The sequence below is a fragment of the Galeopterus variegatus genome, unplaced genomic scaffold (genome assembly GCF_000696425.1).
Source record: "Galeopterus variegatus unplaced genomic scaffold, G_variegatus-3.0.2 Scaffold3924, whole genome shotgun sequence".
Taxonomy (NCBI): domain Eukaryota; kingdom Metazoa; phylum Chordata; class Mammalia; order Dermoptera; family Cynocephalidae; genus Galeopterus; species Galeopterus variegatus.
Window position 1 is genome coordinate 168,348 of NW_007730035.1, and position 19,111 is coordinate 187,458.

Here is a 19,111-nt window from a genome sequence, read left to right on the forward strand (position 1 = left end):
TATTTACAATTGTTATATCCTTTTGCTGATTGACCCCTTTAACATTATCTAATGACTTTCTTTGTCTCTTTTTACAGTTCTTGACTTGAAGTCTTTTTTATCTAATATAAATATAGCTCCTCCTGCTCACTTTTGATTTCTGTTTGCATAGAATATGTTTTTCCATTTTGTCACTTTCAGTGTATGCATGTCTTTACAGGGGAAGTGAGTTTCTTGAAGGCAGCATATAGTTAGATATTGGTTTTTATCCATTCAGCCAGTCTATATCTTTTTTTTTTTTTTTTTTTTTTTTTCTGTGTCCGGCAACGGATCGCAACCCTCAGTGTTGCCCCCGTACCGGACCGGGGACCGGCAACGGGATCGCAAGCCTCGGTGTCGCTCCCGCGCCTCGCTCAGCCAGTGAGCGGGAGCCGGTCTGTATGTGGGATCCGAACCCTCGGACGGGAGCGCCGCCGCGCTTCCTAAGCGGCGCACTATCCAGTGCGCCACCGGGCCGGTCCCCAGCCAGTCTATATCTTTTTTTTTTTTTTTTTTTCTGTGTCCGGCAACGGATCGCAACCCTCAGTGTTGCCCCCGTACCGGACCGGGGACCGGCAACGGGATCGCAAGCCTCGGTGTCGCTCCCGCGCCTCGCTCAGCCAGTGAGCGGGAGCCGGTCTGTATGTGGGATCCGAACCCTCGGACGGGAGCGCCGCCGCGCTTCCTAAGCGGCGCACTATCCAGTGCGCCACCGGGCCGGCCCCCAGCCAGTCTATATCTTTTAATTGTGGAATTTAGTCCATTTATATTGAAGGTTATTATTAATAGGTAAGGATTTACTCCTGCTTCTTTGTTGATAGTTTTCTGGTTGTTTTGTATATCTTTTGTTCATTTCCTCCTCAATTATTGTTTATCATTGCAGTTTGGTGTTTTTCTGTAGTGCTGCAGTTGAATTTCCTTTTTTCCCCCATTTGTGTACCTGCTTTACCAGTACATTTTATCCTTTCATGTGTTTTTTTGATGGTGGTTATCTTCATTTAGCTTCCAGATGTAGGTCTCCCTTGGGCATTTCTTGTAAGGCTGATCTAGTGGTGACCAATTTCCTCAGTTTTTGTTTGTCTATGAAAGACTTTATTTCTCCTTCATTCCTGAAAAATAGTTTTGATGGAATAGTATTCTTGTCTACCTAGAGTGATGTTATAGGCTATGCTGTTAAGAGTTGGGAAAGGGAGCCTAAGCCTAGGAAGGAGGAACCTTGGGGAGGGCGGAAGACTCTGTGGTCTTGGTGGGTAATAAACCCACTGACTTAGCTTGGACTGCCCTAGCAAGATACCATGAAATTCATGGCTTAAGCAACAGACATTTATTTTCTCACGATTCTGGAGGCTAGAAGTTTAATATCAAGATTCCAGTGGGGTTGGTTTCTGCTGAGGCCTGTCTTCCTGGCTTGCTTCCTGGCTACCTTCTTGCCATGTGCTCATGTGGTCTTTCCTCTATGCATGCTTGGAGAGAGAGGTCTCTGGTGTCTCTTCCTCTTCTTATAAGGCCACCAAGCATGTTGGATTAGGCCCCCAACCTTATGACCTCATTTAACCTTAATTGCCTCTTTAAAGCTCCTATCTCCAAATACAGTCATATTGGGACATAGGGCTTTAACATATGGATTGGTGGGGGGCACAATTCAGTTCATAACACCCACCATAGATGATAATGTGGAATTGTTGATTGTGGCAGAGCAAAGTCAGTGGCCCTATCTTATATCCCAGAGTCATATGTCAGAAAAGTCAGGGTTTCTTGTGCTATTACTAAAGAATTACTTCTGGTCTCTGTACTTTTATCAGTAAAACAGGAATGACAATTGTAGTTTTTGTTCGCCTTTTTATAAAACCTGTAGTTATATCCTGGGAATTAATTAACTTCCTGTTGCTATAAATGGCTAATCTGGAAAATAATTTCTGAGTGAATATGAGGGATTGTGTGACAGTGCTGAAACTTTCAGCTATGCCATTTGATTATCTGTTCCTCTACCTCTAAGAAACAGTGTCATTTTATACAACTTTTCATATTTCATATTTCATTTTAAAACATTAATAAATAATGTGTTTTTTTAAGGAGGTGGTGATAAGTGTTTATGATATTATAGTTTATTATACAGATTATAGTTTGTACTTTTAGAACATGTATAAGATTCATTTATTAAATCATTATTTTTTGAGCACCTGGAAACTGCTGGGCACTGTGCTAGGCACAAGAGGTACAGTGCTGAAAGGAAGAGAGATTGTTTCAGAAAATACATTCAAATCAACTATTTTGATATTCAAAGGAAAAGTCATTTTAATAAGTAATTTATCATATACCTACTACATGCAAGACACTATACTAAGCTCTATATGTTATGTAGAGTATGTAAAAACTAGGAAGATAGTTCCTGCTTTCAAGGTGCTGTCTACGAGAACAAAGAAGGCAAATGCCCAGATTGTTATATTACAAAATAGAGTAGGTACACAGTAGCAGAGAGTTCAGAGTAGTGGGAGAAAATGCTATGCAGGTTGATATTCATTTTGGTCAGTGTTTAAGATGGACCTTGAAGCAGTCCAGGCACAGGGAACAGCATAAGTAAAGGTACAGAGGAAGAGCCTTGATGTCTACTCTAAAAGTAGAAAAAGATATGTAAAGAAGAGAAGTGGGCAACAGCCTTCCAAATTGTGTTTTGATGATGTTGTGAAGGGTTTTGAGTGTTAGGCTAAGTGGTTTTTAAAGTTGTGTTCTTTCATTCTCTTACATATACCTCAGCTAAAGGTAAAAATAGTTAACATTTATTAAGCACTTAACATGTGCCTGAGCTTTTCATCCATTATCTCAATTAATCCTCTCCTATACGGTAGGCATTATTACTATTAATCACTTTTACGAATGGAGAATAGAGGCTTAGAGATAAACTAATCTGTCCAGCATTCCAAAGCCTATGCTTTTTAAGTTCTAAACCATTTTATGTTATATAGTTTCCTATATCATACATTTTCATTTAATACAGTAGAGTCCTTTTTATCTTTCCAAGTGAGCAATAGTTGTAAGAGTAAGATTATTGTGAGGTGATCTGAGTTTTACTGACATAAGCCTATAATAGAGAATTTTGTTTTTAATACTGACACATTTTAAGTCCTATTTTCTCCTTTCTGTGCTCTTCTATGGAAGATGATATGAAGATTGATGAGAAATGTGTGGAAGCAGGTAACATTTCCTCTTGATTGACTCACCACCAGAAGACATAGGAAACACCGCACCTATAGATTATCTGAAGAAGAGTCGGCCAAAGGGGCAGAGGCCTTTTATCTGGAAGAAATGTATACAATGAGCTCCCATTCTAGACCCCAATCCTTTTTCTGTGTTTCTGGCACTTGGAAGGAGAAGCACAGCTGTGGCAATGTTTTCAGGCTCCTGCCAACCTTCTAGAGAGTGTTTTAGAAGTAGTGTCTTGGAAACGATCTCAGGAACACTTAGTAACTCTCAGCGTTATCAGATGTTGGGACACCTGGAAACCACTGTGCTTTCTGTGAAATACCATAAAACATGGAGATATCAAATTTTTAAAAAGCAAAAAATATATTTTGTTATTAAGTTTGATACCATCTTCTGGTATATTCTAGTATAGACAGATAGTAGTGGGTTTCAAGATTTTGAGAAATATGAGGGTGCTTCCAAAAGTTTATAGAAAAATTCGTATTATCTTTTAACTCTGTTTTTCTACAAACTTTTTGTTTATAATCCCATCTTTAAAAATTTTTTTATTGAAACATTGATTATACATATTTATGGGGTACAGAGTTGAATACATGTATACAATGTGTGATGATCAAATCGGGGTAATTAGCATGTTATTCATCATTACAAAACTTAATTGTTTGTGATGACTTTTGATCTTCTCTCTTCTAGCTGTTTGATAACACGTGGTAAATTATTTTTAATTATAGATGCCTAGCTCAACTGTACACTAATGGAACTTATTTTTTCTATCTAGCTGTTTTGTGCGCATTAACCAGCCTCTCACTGTCCCACAAACTTTTTGAAGTACCCTCATATATGAAAACTGTTTACATTTCTATACTTAGTTTTTCTTGTAAATCGGGAAAAGATTTTTCAAATTAAGTGGCAGAACTAAGACTGTCTCAAGAATCACTAGGGTTTTGTTGGGAGCATAGTTGGAGAGACTTTAGTCTGACAGGTGAATTTGTCCTGGCTTTAAGGGCTAATACAGTTTTTAGAAATGAAAGAACAATATGAAATTTTTATATAGTTGGTGTTTAAAAGATTCACATATATTTCCCAAAACGACTATAGAATAATGCTGAAAATATGTTTATTTCACTAAGTACACATTTTGGTTTTTAAACTTGCATAATGTTCATTTCCTTCCTACAATTTTAATTAAAATTTTATTAGGTAATACATCCACATAGTTCAGAACTCAAAAGCTACAGAAGTATATTGAGTAAGAAGTTCCTCTCTCTCCCATGTTCCCCCTAATCAGTTTTCTCTCTTAAGGCAATAAATGTTATCAGTTTCTCTGGTATCCTTCCGGACATATTCTGTGCATATAAAAGCAAAGATGTATATTATTATTCCCTCCGCCTTCTCACTCCTACCTTTTTTCCCCCAAAACACAAATGTGTAGACCCTTCCAGCTTTTTACTTAACACTATATATCTTGGAGATGATTTTTTTTTTTTTTACTAAAAACCCTCCTCTTTTTTTTTTTAAAAAAAAAAAAAGCTGGGCCAGCCCGGTGGCGCACTGCTACAGTGTGCCGCTTGGGAAGTGCGGCGGCGCTCCCGCCAAGGGTTCGGATCCCACATACAGACCGGTTCCCGCTCACTGGCTGAGCGAGGTGCAGGGAGCGACACCAAGGGTTGCTATCCCGTTGCTGGTCCCGGGCCTGTACGGGTGCGACACTGAGGGTTGCGATCCGTTGCCGGTCATGAAAAAAGACCAAAAAAAGGAAAAAAAAAAAGCTTATTGGTTAAATAAGTTATCATACACTTATACAATTACTTATTCATAGACATTTGAGCTATGTCCAATTTTTTCTATTATAAGCAGTGCAGCAATGAATAGATTTCTAGATATATCATTTCATATGTGTGTATGTCTGATCCACGGCTGTGTACATTGGTTATGTCGCTATATTTTTCAGATTGCCCTTTGTATTAATTCTAGTTCTGTCATCCTAATCTCTTTTCAAAATGCTAACAAGAATTGTTTTAACTCATGAAGAAGTTGGTTTACCTCCTATCTTGCTCAGTCACCTAAACAAACCACTCAGGCCATTCCTGTGCCATTCTGCTTGCCACCCTCCCCTTGCTTATGACCCCAACTCTTTTTTTTCCCCCACCTCCGCCCCCCATGACCCCAACTCTTTAGGCATGTTGCGTCCCTCCCACCTCTGCAAGCCCTCTAGCAGCAAAGTTGTTCAGTATCCAACAATCTGTGAGTGTTTCCTGTCACATTCCACTTTTCTCTCCCCTTTGAGCCTCTTTTTGTTTTATTCTACTTATTCTCTTATGTTCCATTATTTTATTTATTTTTTTAAAGCTCCTGCTGCACCCTTGCTTGTCATCACAGCTCAACTGCCAAACACTATGCATCTTATTTAAGGCTTATATATGCCAAAGAGTGGCCTTGTTTTAGGGGAAAAAAATTAAAAGGTAGTATATAGGCAGAAGTATAAGCCAGGGAATCAGACTGTTAAAATACAGACTCATTCAACTCTGTACCCTACAAATATGCATAATCAATTATGGTTCAATGAAAAATTATATAGACTCAGTGTGGATAGTAATGTAGCAACGTTTTTGGTTTTTGCCTCCATGGAAAACGATAGATGAAGAAACATTTGAGTCTGGTAAGTAAAAAATTAGTATTTTAGATTTTTTAAATGTATATTCTAAATTTTGGTATGATTTAAACACATGTTTAGAGATATGATACAGTAATTATTTAAATACATCAACGGTAAAAAAAAAATAAAATAAAATTTTAAAACTATGTGAGGTGATGGCTATGTTAACCATCACTATAATAACCATTTTACTATCTATATTATCTCATAACATCATGTTGCAGACCTCAAATATACACAATAAAATTTATTTTAAAAAACACATCAACAGTGTAGTTGTGAGATATTATAAATTACGCTGTAACCAGTGCTTCTCATAGGACTGGTCCTGTCCCTGAAGTGGCATTTTGGAACTCTAGGGGGGCATTTTTTGGTTGTCACATTGATTGGGGGCACTACTTGCCTTTAACTGGTAGGAATCAGGACTGCTAGACATCCTGCAGTGTATGAGACCATCTTACACAATGAAGGGTTGTCTGTAGACCCACATATCTTCCAAACATCCTGCTGGAGAAAACTCATTACAAATATAAATGGGTAGTTCTTTCATACACAAGTGATGTAAGTTTTCACAAGATGTAATGTAAAAAGCCCAGTGGCTTAGAAGACAGTCATTATGGAAAGAGACATTCAAGCAGAATAAACACACTGCAATTGTTAATAATTTTTCACATTCTATCTACTCCGTACTGATAGTAAATAAACTGGAAATTACAATTTTCTTTTTCTTTAATACATTATTTGTTATTGTTGATGACACATGATTAGTATCAAGTGTCTATCCCTCAAAATAATATTGATGTTATTAGTAACAAAATAGGTTCCACAGAGTATTTTTTGAAAACTGGCAATCTGTTGGGGCATGTTAACAATACTCATCTGATTCCAAGTTTATTATGTTTTCCTCATTTTCTCCATTTTGTTAGTCTCTAATTGTTTTGGCATATTATCCCTTCCTCAATTAAGGCAATTTCCCTCTTTCATCATACACAAATAATTCTGGTCTTCTGTTACTTACCAGGACACTTTTTATTCATGTCTTCCTGATCCTTTGCTCTTCTATATTTCTGTACTCCATTTAAGGAATATTTTCTGATTTATTAATTTCCTTCAAATCCATGCTTCTTCATTATAAGTAGGTATAAGCATTTAGTAGTTTCTCATGTCTTCTGGAGAAGTCATGCCCAAGGATTTATATTTGATATACATACTTAAAAAATATAAATTACTGCCTTTTTAGGGCCAGCCCATGGGAGAGTGCGGTGCTCATAACACCAAGGCCGCGGGTTCGGATCCCTGTATAGGGATGGCCGGTTAGCTCACTGGGTGAGCGTGGTGCTGACAACACCAAGTCAAGAGTTAAGATCCCCTTACCGGTCATCTTTAAAAATAATATTAATAAAAATAAATAAATTACTGCCTTTTTATTTTTCCTTTATGTTACAGTTAGAACATTGTATTGATTTTTTTAAATTACATATGTGGTAGATTATATCTATGAATTTCATTTCATAAGTGTAGAGATTGCTATAAATAATAGTTATGAAAAATATGGCATTGAGATAGATGGAGTTGGGCACCACTCACCTAAATTATTTCCTTACCATTTATGTTGTTTCTAGATTTCTTAGTTTCCATTAGCTGGTTTGCCTGTCAGGAGTAATTTAATGACCTATTCTTGGCTCAGTGTTTGGAATTGATTTAGTTTTTAGTTCCTTTAGATTATACTCATTCTTCTTTGCTCTGTTTAACGCATTTTGTTGGAAAATACTTCATACACTAAGGCTGTGGTTGAGGTTCAGGATTATTTATGGGGGTCTGTGAAAGGAGAGGCAGTTAAGACCATGGATTGGAACCAGATTGTCCAAGTATGAATCCTCAGTCCATTACTCACTAACTGTGGGTCTTCTGACACTAAACCTCTCTGTCCTTCAGGTTTCCCATCTCTAGAATGGGAACAATGATTTATATAAGTAAAGTGCTTAGAATGGTATCCAACACACAGTAAGTGCTACATGAGTGTTAGCTGCATTATTATGAAATCTTGTTCCTTAGGGGCATCAGCAGCTGGTACTCTAAGAACAGCACTGCAGAGGGCAGTGGGCATTTACCCTTACCTGCTGTCAAGCACCCCCTCTGGGTTCCTCTCAGTTGAAAGAGTGAAAACTCCTAAGTACATTCTGAACCTAGCTCTCCTAGGAGCTCAATTAAGGAAAAATTAGCACCCAGATGGCACATTTTCTAAGTATTCATTCATGGTGCTTAATTCTGTTACTTAGACCATTTGGTGGGCTGTTAAGGTTCTTCAGTTTTGGTCTCTACTTTGAATGAGGTATAATGTGACCTCTGAATTTCTTCAGGAGGTGGTGGTATAGTGTATTTAATCAGGAATTCTGTTAAAAATAAAAAGAGAGAGAGAGAATATGGCTGGTTCAAGATGTCTGGAAAACAGAGGAAATAGTTTGCTTTGTATTCAGTTCCCCCCGTCTTCAAAGGGCCAGCTGAAGAGGGAAGTGTGCAGACTAGATCCAGGAAGTGGTAAAGAACAAGGATGCTCAGGCCACAGGCTACTGTGGCACCTGCCCGGCATTCCATCTGCCACTTCCTCCGCTCACAGGCTGCAGCAGTGAGGCCTCTGAGAAAGAAGGAGAGAGAAAAGTCAAATCTGTTACCTTCCTAAAATTTCTTTCAAGCCCCATTCTGTGCCAGCCACATGGATAAAAAAAACCTTCAGGGAGAGACTTGATAGGCAACTTGCAGAAAAAGTTAATGTCCCTGATCAGCAGAGTTAAATGAGTTTCTGTGTCCCCAACTGTGTGTTCATTTGCCTTGCCAGGCCTTACCCAAGTTTCAACTTTTGCTAATGGTGAAATGAATGCGTCGTGTTGTCATTTGCCTTTATTTGATGGCTAATTTGATCTTCTGAAAGGCTTAAATTTCCCTGTTTGTTTCTGCACTTACCCAAATATCCAGAGGAACTTTCAGAAGGTAATTGTTCATTTTTATTTTCTGGGTATGCCACAAAGAGCTATCCTTAAGATCTTTCAGTGCCTCAAACTGAACACCTGACAAGATAACTTTTAAGATGAAGATATGTTATTTAAACAGTGAAATCAATATTAAATATTAAGATTAAATATTCAATTTCATAGAAAACATTTTGAGATGAATGGTGAAAGTAATTAAACTTTATGCATCTATCCCTAAGTAAACATTTCCTCTTAAAGTTATTGACATATCTCAGTTAGAGAGATGTGCTAATTTACCAGAAGATGGAGTTGATATTGATGTGTTTTCTTTGTATTTTAAAATATATGTTTAAAAAGTAAAGAAAAAATGGTTACATATGTCAATTCATTCTATGAATAAATACTCTTTATATATTATTTCAATGATCAGAACAGAGTTGTACAAATAACAAGGAACCTAAGTAAAAAGTAATTTGAAAATGACATTTTTATAACATTTTTTCGGGAGTTTATAACAATCTTTCTGGGGCCCAATGGATGCAGAAACAAGAGTTTGAACTAGCTCTAGTGGGCACAATTTTCCTTACTTTGTTTCTCAGATTGCTGCCAAACAATTGGCAGCCATAGAGTAAATACTAATTTTATATAGAATGAACCATTTTATAAGAGAGAAAATAAAAACCCATAATTAGCAATGAGATTAATTATAGAACCTGAGGGAACACTATATCTATAAGCTAAAGCCAATGCCAATTTATCTGTTTTGTTTTTTTAAAATCAGTGTACTTAGAGTGTGTTTAAAAATGTATACACAGTTTTTATGTTTTTACTATGACTCAATATCTTTCTTATAACTTTAAACAGGCCTAAAATAGCTTTTTGTTCTCAACCATACTAGACAGAATATATTCAGTGTAATGCCAAAATTCTGAAGAGTGTCTCTGTAGTTTGTTGCGTGTGAAAAATAGGATGGAAAGTGCTTAGAGCATTTTTCAATAAGGCACTCAAGTATAAATTCACCTGTGCTGCCATCTACTGAAAGAGGTCGCTTGAAAATTTCAAGACGATTTCATGCATTTGTTCTAAGTAGATTTCTCCTCACCCTCACATATTCTGCTCCTGCTGTTCTCTGTGTTCCAGACAAGGAGGAATTCATTGGCTATGGTCAGAAGTTCTTTATCGGTAGGTGATGACTAATAAGAGGTGGGTCTTTATCACTTGCTAAGTTATATTTACACCAGCCTCATGCTCTTCTGAAATCTTCTTTTGCTGATGGACATTTCCAAACTTGTTCTTTGTTCTGGTTTCCTTCTGGTTTTTCTTGTCAATATTCTAGCTAATTGATTATTCATTATTATTCATCTAATTTCCACTGGGTATCTCTTAATTATTTGTCAAACACAAATCTTGTTGTTTTCTTCCAGACTGTTTCATAACCATTTATCTTACTCTAAAGAGACCAATTCTTTGACTATTAAACTCACTTTTCTTGGCCACATTTCGGTAATCAATCACCTGGACAGAGCTTTCTGAAGGACCAGGTGCCAGTCATTTAAAATCATTCTGGGTTTCCTTTCTCAGCAGGACAGGCAGAAAACAGCCAGGCTGCAGAGTCTGTAAGCTAGCATGTTGGTTCCCAAGCCTGGAAACATTTTGGACTCATCAGGGGAGCTTAAGAAAACAAAGGGCCACCATTCTGCATTGCTTCCAGAATCATGCAGCCCAAAGGCTATTAGGTAGAGCTGAGCAAGGTAGGCAGCTGCACAAAGATGGGGCATCTGAGCCTGAGCAAAGTGAGGAGGGCATCTGTACAGGAGACAATGGTGGTCTGATACAGCTTGTCAGAGCCAGAGTAAAATAAGGAGGGCAGCTGCCATTTCTTGGCCTCTGATACCCCACAACTGCTACAAAGATGCCTCCATGTCAGGCTTGGGTCTGCCACTTTCTGCCAGGCTGCTGTTGCTGTCCATCCGATCCTGCACAGGTGCTCTGGATTAATATCATTAGTAAACGTATTTGAGGATAATAAGAGCCAGGGCTCTCACTGTTAGAGTAGGGAGTAACAAATGTGGGAAGGAGAAGGCTAGCATGAGCCTTGCAATGTTGAGTGCATTGTAGGCTGGAGTGAACTCCTTTTGATATATATAGATACAAATATAGACGCGTATGTATATTTGTATGTACACATATAGCTCCTAGCACTACCTACAGAGAGGACCTGGGAACAGCTCTAAAAATACCAGAGAGCCCTGTGATCTGATACAGATTATGCAGGATTCTAGGAATCCAGAAGTCATAATTAAGATGTCCAGCTTTGCCACTGATCACACAGTCCTAAGCAACCACCTAACCTCTCTGTGTCTTAGTATATCCATCTGAAAATGGTGCATAATAAGCCTGCTCTGCTGTTCCCATCCTGGCCCAAGTCACTGGGACTACAGTGGCTTCCTAACTGCTCTCCCTTGAGACTACACTTAATCTCCCTATGGTTTGCATCCTCCCCACAGCAACCAGAGGAATCCTTTAAAAACCTAAATCATATCACATCTCTTGACTGTCCAATGGCTTCTCATCACACTTTGACCATAACCCAACACTTTGCTGAGGCCCTGTGTACTCTGGCTCCAACGCATTGCCCACCACACTCCCTATTGCTCACTGCCCTGCAGCTATGCAGGCTTCCTTCTCTTCCTCAAATGCTCCTCACATGGCCCTTTCTCTGCACCTTTGCATTTGCTATTCTCTCAGCCTGAATTGCTCTTCCTCTGGGAGTCTTCCTTAGCTGGCTCCATTACTTCATTCAGACATCTGCTCAATGCCAGCTTTTTAGAGGCACTTTATCTGAACTGCCTATCTGTAAAAGCACCCCTGCCACTCTTTATCCTCTTACTCTTCTTCTTTCCATTTATCTTTGTTGTTTATTTTTGTCTCTCCTCCTCCATAACATGTAAATTACATGAGAAAACAGGCTTGGATTAGTTGACCACTACAGCCCCAGCACCTGGTGCAATGCCTGGCACAGAGTGGACACTGGATGCAACTTAGAGATAACTCAGAGGGCGTTTTGTTATCTTTCATATTTTTTCCTATCTTCTAATTTCAGACAGTCATGACTACATTAATTAACACTTAGGATCACAGACACTACGTGCTTCATCATACCTGAAGCAAGAATTAGTCTCTCTTGTCCTGGATCTTATGTTCTGTGCGTTTCCACCCTCCCCAGCTGGCTTCCGCCGCAGCATGCGCCTCTGTCGCAGGAAGTCACACCTCAGCCAGCTTCACGCCAGTGTGTGCTGCACCGGCAGCTGCTACAGGGCAGTGAGCACCCCTTATGAGGAGGTGGTGCAGTACCAGCGACATCCTTCAGACAAGCACCGCCTCATCGTGCTCGTAGGTACGTCCCAGCGTGCCCTGTCTCCTCATCTTTCCTTTTATATTCAATTGTCTGCATTGGGAGCAGTGGTACAATAGAACTCTTTATGGACCCTCATATAAATATGTTTAAAAAAAAACCAAAACGCCTATTTTGTTTGTGAGTTTAAAAGTAAAACTTTATTGTATCAAGGTTTTTTGGTTTACAATTGAATGTGGTATGCCATAGAGTATATGAACTTGTATAACAAGTTGTAATATGAGGATGTTATAGCTGAGATATTTTTGCTTGTTTAGAATTTGTTCTATAAGCATAGGTTGTATATCTGCAGACTGGATCATTAGTCTGTATTAGGAAAATAAATCCTTAAAGTCTATTTCTCTAAGAAATTTGTAATCACCTCCTTTAGAAAAGTAATTAAAAATTTCTGGACTGTATGAGGGTACATTAAAAAGTTCATGGAAAGATTCATATTATATTTTAATTTCATTGCTTCACAAACTTTTTGAAGTACACTTGTATCTTTGGTGATAAAGAACGGGGCAAATATAGTGCTGGGGTGAACTGCTTTTGTGACCAGTATCTCCGCTGAGCTGGTCCCTGCAGCAGTAACAACTTGTGTCTTCCTGCTGTCCTCTCTGTGTGTTCAGCTGTGAGCGGGTCAGGCCCCTGTAGAGGAGAATAACATGACTGATAGCCAGGACCTTCTACATCATTTGCAGGGCCCAGTGTCAATGAAAATACAAGGGCCCCTTATTCAAAAATTAAGGATTTCAAGATGCAGTAGCAAAGCATTAATCCAAGTGCAGTATCTTTGTAAGCATGGGCTTTGTGTATGTTTGTTTTTATGTTTTGTTTGTTTTATTTTTTTGGTGGTTGGATGGTACAGGGATCAAACCCTGGACCTTGTTGTTATCAGCACCATGCTCTAACCAACTGAACTAACCATCCAGCCCAAATGTTAGCTGTTACTGCTAAATATTAGTTTTCCTAAAAGGTCATTTGTATGATTGTTAAGAAATGGAAAAAAGATAGTCATCTTTTAAAAGTGTAGCTGGCTACACGCCACTAAATCAATTCTCTTTATTAAAATAAAGATAGTTAGAAATACTTAAGGACTATCCCTTGTTCTACTCCTGAGAAATCAGCCCTGCCTGCAGTGGGACATGGAGTGCTAATTCACCCACCTGTCAGAAATGTGTCCCTGAATTCTATAGGTCACTATTGTGTGATCATTGAGGCTGACTTCTGGTTGTGATATGATAGAAACTTTCTTGGAAGAAGAAAGGCAGTTTGTCTCAGGTGATCTGAAACAATGCCAGCAAATTCTCATAGCATCCAATATTAAATGAAGTTTGCTGGGGTAACAGGTTCCTGCAATTCCCTTCCTAATTTTGAATGTTGAAACAGTGCAAGTTACTCCACAGGTCACCAGGACAATTCCCAAGAGTTTCCTGAGGTTGTTCCAATTCGTGAGAAGGGAAGTTACATAATTTCTCTAAAAACATTTGCTCTCAAGTTTCTTCAATAGAAGGACTGAAATGATGATTTCACCACACGATTGTATTTATCCACATCTAATGATGACTTTGTATGTGGCTTTTTGTGTTTAGGACCTTCTGGCGTTGGAGTCAATGAACTGAGAAGACAACTTGTTGAATTCAATCCCAACCATTTTCAAAGTGCCGTGCCACGTACGTTTAGTTTTTCTTTCATAGTGATTCATGTTTTGGTAAGACTTTCTTTGCCTCTGCAAATGTACTGATGTCACAACTATGTCATAATATCTTTGTTGTAAAAGTGTAAGACACAAAGGATAGTCCTTAAGTATTTCTATGTTTATTTTAATAAAGAAAACTGATTTAGTGGTGTGTAGCCAGCTACACTTTTAAAAGATGACTATCTTTTTTCCATTTCTTAACAATCATACAAATGAACTTTTAGGAAAACTAATATTTTGCAGTAATAGTTAACATTTGGGCTGGATGGTTAGTTCAGTTAGAGCATGGTGCTGATAACACCAGGGTCCAGGGTTTGATCCCTGTGTTTGCCAGCCACCAAAAAAAATAAAACAACAACAAAACAAAACAGAAAGCTAACACCCACTCAATACTTACTATATTTCCAGCACTGTACTTGGCTCTTTAAATGCCTTATTTATTTTTTATCTAGAAATTCTAATATATGCACATGTAACTTCATATAAATTTATAACCATACATAGTAGTTTTTTTTTTTTTTTTTTTCTTTTGTCTTTTTCCGTGTCCGGCAACGGATCGCAACCCTCAGTGTTGCCCCCGTACCGGACCGGGGACCGGCAACGGGATTGCAACCCTCGGCGTTGCTCCCGCGCCTCGCTCAGCCAGTGAGCGGGAACCGGTCTGTATGTGGGATCCGAACCCTCGGGCGGGAGCGCCGCCGCGCTTCCCAAGTGGCGCACTATCCAGTGCGCCACCGGGCCAGCCCCATAGTAGTTTTAAAAAGGATATTTTCTTATTTCCTTTTACCCATGGCTCCTTTATTTCTCTGAAACTCCCCCTTTACCACTATCACCAACTCTCAAGAAGTAATCTTGCAGACTTTTCTCTATGTTCACTCTACCCACTTAGGGTTGTTGTGTGTGTTTTTTAAAGCTTTAAAACAATTGAGAACTGCAATTCCCAAAATGTAAGATATTATTTGTTTCATACTGGGATTCATTTTTCAAAAAAAAAAAACTTTCAAAAGTCACTCTCAGAAAACCTGTTTTACTGTAAAAATCAAAAACATAAAGACTTGAGATGGAATTCCTCATTTCAAGAAAATAAAAGGCTTATAATACTGCATAGTTTCTAATATGTGTGAAAGAAGGTTAAAGTTTTGACTGAGGCACTAAGATGCAAATCTTTAAATGAGGAATGTGAAAACCACTTAAGCCCCTCACACACATCAAGGGTACAAAAGGGTTGGGAAGGGAGATTAATGGGGGATTTTCAGAGAGGCTTTTATTGGAGAGAGCTGTGCTATGAGTTCCACCTCCATGGGAGCAGGGAAGAGCCTGTGGGTTTGGATGTTCCCCCTTCCCCTCGAGGCATGAGAGGAATTTAGGCAGACCACTTAGAGAGCTTTCTATGTGCATCCTGCAGTTTGGGGGACACAGAAGGCTGGTATTAGAATTATACCTGAAAAATCTAAAGGGAAAGAGCTTAGAGGAAGTGGCAATGGCTGTACTTTAGGAAGTGACTGCCATCACACAAAAGATTTGTAATGTTTCCTAAGGACCAGATAATAAGAGATAAAGTTGTCCTGGGATTATCTTAGTTCCTGTCCATGAGGAAACCTTAGTAGAAGGAGGCCAAAAGAAGAGACCCAAATACATCAGGGTATGAAAGGAATCACAAATGCCTAGCTGGAATAGAAATGGATTTGAGAGACCCAACGGTGGTGGTGGTAGCGTTTGCGAAATAACTCAATACATCATGTAGGAGAGAAAGAGCCAGATTTAAACATCTGCCAAGTCTAATGGGAATCATAGCAGCCAGCATTGGTATCTGTCAAGTCAGAATGTTCCTGGCTGCTTTCCTCTCTCTCCCTGCCATCTAGCCTTGTAGAGTTATGAAACTGGGAGGAGCAGTAGAAATGCAACGGAAGGAAAGAGAAGGGAATCATACTCCCTTTCCTGATGTCTGGCTTCTCTGACTGTGGGCTGCCCTTGGTGCAGCGAGTCTGAGCCAGATGTATGGAGGAGAAGCCTAAAACATAAATGAAGTTCATAATTTTGATTATCACATGGAAATGGAATTTTAATTACTAAATTGAGACTAAGTGATAAAATAAAATTGTGGTATAAATGGTGATAGACTTCATAAAATTAAGCCTAAGAGTGATCAGAAGAGTCATGGGAACTGCTAGATTTTCATCCAGGGGCAAGGGAAGGTCTTGCCTCACAGAAGAGACCAAAGAAGCTGTTGGTGGGGACCGGCCTGTGGCTCACTTGGGAGAGTGTGGTGCTGATAATACCAAGCCAAGGGTTAAGATCCCCTTACCAGTCACCTTTAAAAAAAAAAAGTTGCTTCTGGGCCGGCCCGGTGGTGCACTGGGGAGTGCGCCACTTGGGAGCGCGGTGGCGCTCCCGCGGAGGATTCGGATCCCATGTGGAGACCGGTTCCCGCTCACTGGCTGAGCGTGGTGCGGGCGCAACACCGAGGGTTGTGATCCCATTACTGGTCAGTAAAAAAGACAAAAAGGAAAAAAAAAAAGTTGCTTATGATCACATCCCGTAGGTTGTGTTTCTGCAGTACTGCTTACATATGCAAGAATGGCATTAATGTCAAAAACAAAACTACAAAAGTAATCACCATTTTTTAATAGTCTGTGTAAAAGCAAAATGCCCATAGAACATAGGAGAATTTTAAGGGGTATAGATACCATCATTCAAAGTGAGAAAATATTGCTCATATTTTGCTTTTTAAATTGAGTGAACAGTTTTAAGTTTAAAATGGGTACCTAGGGTTATGCACCAATTCACATACTTTAGCCTGCCATATAAAATACCAGTCTATGGGCCGGCCCGGTGGCGCACTGGAGAGTGCGCCACTTGGGAGCATGGTGGCGCTCCCACTGAGGGTTCGGATCCCATGTGGAGACCGGTTCCCGCTCACTGGCTGAGCGCGGTGCGGGGCAACACCGAGGGTTGCGATCCCGTTGCCGGTCCCTGGTACGGGCGCGACACCGAGGGTTGCGATCCCGTTACCGGTCAGTAAAAAAGACAAAAAGGAAATAAATAAATAAATAAATAAAATACCAGTCTAATAGAAGCAAAGGAGAAAGTTTCATCTTAGGGTTATATTAATGCAATTCACCATCACCTGAGGGTTTTACTAGATTCTCATTTTTCAGTAGGAAGCTATAAGAGAAGTGGCATAACTGTCGGAGCTCTAAGGATCTGAAGAGAGGGTAGAATAAGGAAAAACCAAATATAATCACAAGATGATATTTGCTTTTTAAGTGCCTTGAAAGTCTAACTTCTTGAATCATTTAGAGATGTTTCAAGCTCCTTCTTGGTCATTTCCATGTACTGATATCATCAGATGTTGATCTATTTCATCCTTAAACTTTCTCAAATGCAAATGAACAAATTCTTTATGAATAAGAGGAATTTGTTATAATGCTCATCAAGGGACTGGCTTTACATCACGTAGGACACAGAGTTGGAATTCTGTCTTATTCATCTTTGTGTTCTAAGAACCTAACATGATACCTGGAACATAGTAGGCACTCAGCACACATTAGTTGAATAAATGAATGAGCAGAAAATAAATAACTGTTAGGTATTTGATGAACTCTTACATTCTACTCCAGGTGCTATTTAAATTGAAGCTTCTATAATCAAAGTGGCTACATCAAAGAATCAGACTGATTCCAGACTCGGCCAATCTTTTCCTTCTAGAGGTCCTCAAAACTAATCACCAACTCACTTGGATATTGATGCATCTGGGCAAGACTGCAGAATGTCATGGGCTCTCCATTTCAAATCTAAGACAGTCTGGTGTAATAAAAAACATTAGTTTAGGAGGAGTCAGAATACTTAGGTTCTAGTTTCAATTTAATTTTTCATTACTCTTAGGGATGTGAGCAAGTTAGTTACTCTCCAAAAGCTTCAGCTACTTAGTAAAATTTGAATAATAATATTTCACCTAGTTAGGAGTGTGGGGGATAAAATGAGATCATGGGAAATGCACTACCCAAATATAAGATATTTTTGGAATTGCTATCTGGGAGTCTTCAGGTGTCTAGTGCCTGTTTGGAAGTAATAATGGGTGTTTCCTTAGGGCCTCCTTATCCTGGAGGATAATACATTTTTTCCACATGAGGAGCACTCAGTAAAAGTTTACAGATTAACTGATTTTGATATGAGGACTTCTACTTTCTTATCATGAATTCAAACTCCTCTTTATGGTTCTAGCAATTTATTTATCTGTTTGTTTATGCATTCATTTATTTATTTTGCTTGAACATGTTTATTCAAATGAATATTGGCAATAAATAAAAAATTTTTGAAGACTCTGAAAACTTCCTTTCCCTTTTTTGATAGATACTACTCGTTCCAAAAAGAGTTATGAAGTAAATGGACGTGAGTATCACTATGTGTCAAAGGAAACATTTGAGAGCCTCATGTACAGCCACAGGTAAGGTAGAAGTTCTAAAGCTAATTCTTTCTTGCCTCTTGTTGTTTTACATTCAGAATAGAGTCCCTATTTTTATGCATTGTCCAGAGCTCCTGAAGTAATTAATTTTGTTTCTGAAAAGTTAAGCAAGGAAATGTTCATTGATATACTTCGACACCAACTCATTGGTTTTGGAAAGGAAGCAGAATTGAGTTGTGAACTCCAGAGAATTCGAGGCAGTGGATAAGACCTAGATCTTCTAATTTTTTTTTCCTCCTGCCAAATATTCACTAATTCTTGTTTGCCAGCAAAGTCCACATATTTACATTCAATTCTATTGGAGTTTATCTTCATTTAATACTACTAACATTTTACTTGTAGAAAGAGTTCTTGTTTTCTTTGTTCTATCTTTGCAGGATGCTGGAGTATGGTGAGTACAAAGACCACCTGTATGGCACTAGTGTGGATGCTGTTCAGGCAGTCCTCGATGAAGGGAAGATCTGTGTCATGGACTTAGAGCCTCAGGTGGGTCTGCGGTGGGATAGTTCTCCTCTCTCCAAAGTAATGAAGGCGTGTCATCCATTTTGTGCAAATGCAGTAGGTTATAGTTGAGACATTTCATTCTCTTAGCCTTTTAGGAATAAGACCACTTATATCTAAGGGCCAGGATTTTACTTGAAGTGGAATTGCCAACATCTTGTTTTCAGTTGGGAAAGAAGTCTTGCTTTTCTGACATAAACACAGA

The 19,111-nt window shown here is 38.9% G+C and overlaps 1 protein-coding gene across 1 annotated transcript in view; it reads left to right on the forward strand.

Moving 5' to 3' along the window:
* Positions 1-19,111, forward strand: part of MPP4 (membrane protein, palmitoylated 4 (MAGUK p55 subfamily member 4)) — a 45,569-nt gene that overhangs the window by 23,116 nt on the left and 3,342 nt on the right. The window contains exons 13-20 of the mRNA XM_008586288.1: positions 3,175-3,210; positions 5,858-5,878; positions 8,849-8,863; positions 9,985-10,026; positions 12,071-12,241; positions 13,834-13,914; positions 18,294-18,387; positions 18,783-18,891. Coding sequence (XP_008584510.1) covers positions 3,175-3,210; positions 5,858-5,878; positions 8,849-8,863; positions 9,985-10,026; positions 12,071-12,241; positions 13,834-13,914; positions 18,294-18,387; positions 18,783-18,891 — 569 coding nt within the window. The remainder of the gene's footprint in view (positions 1-3,174; positions 3,211-5,857; positions 5,879-8,848; positions 8,864-9,984; positions 10,027-12,070; positions 12,242-13,833; positions 13,915-18,293; positions 18,388-18,782; positions 18,892-19,111) is intronic.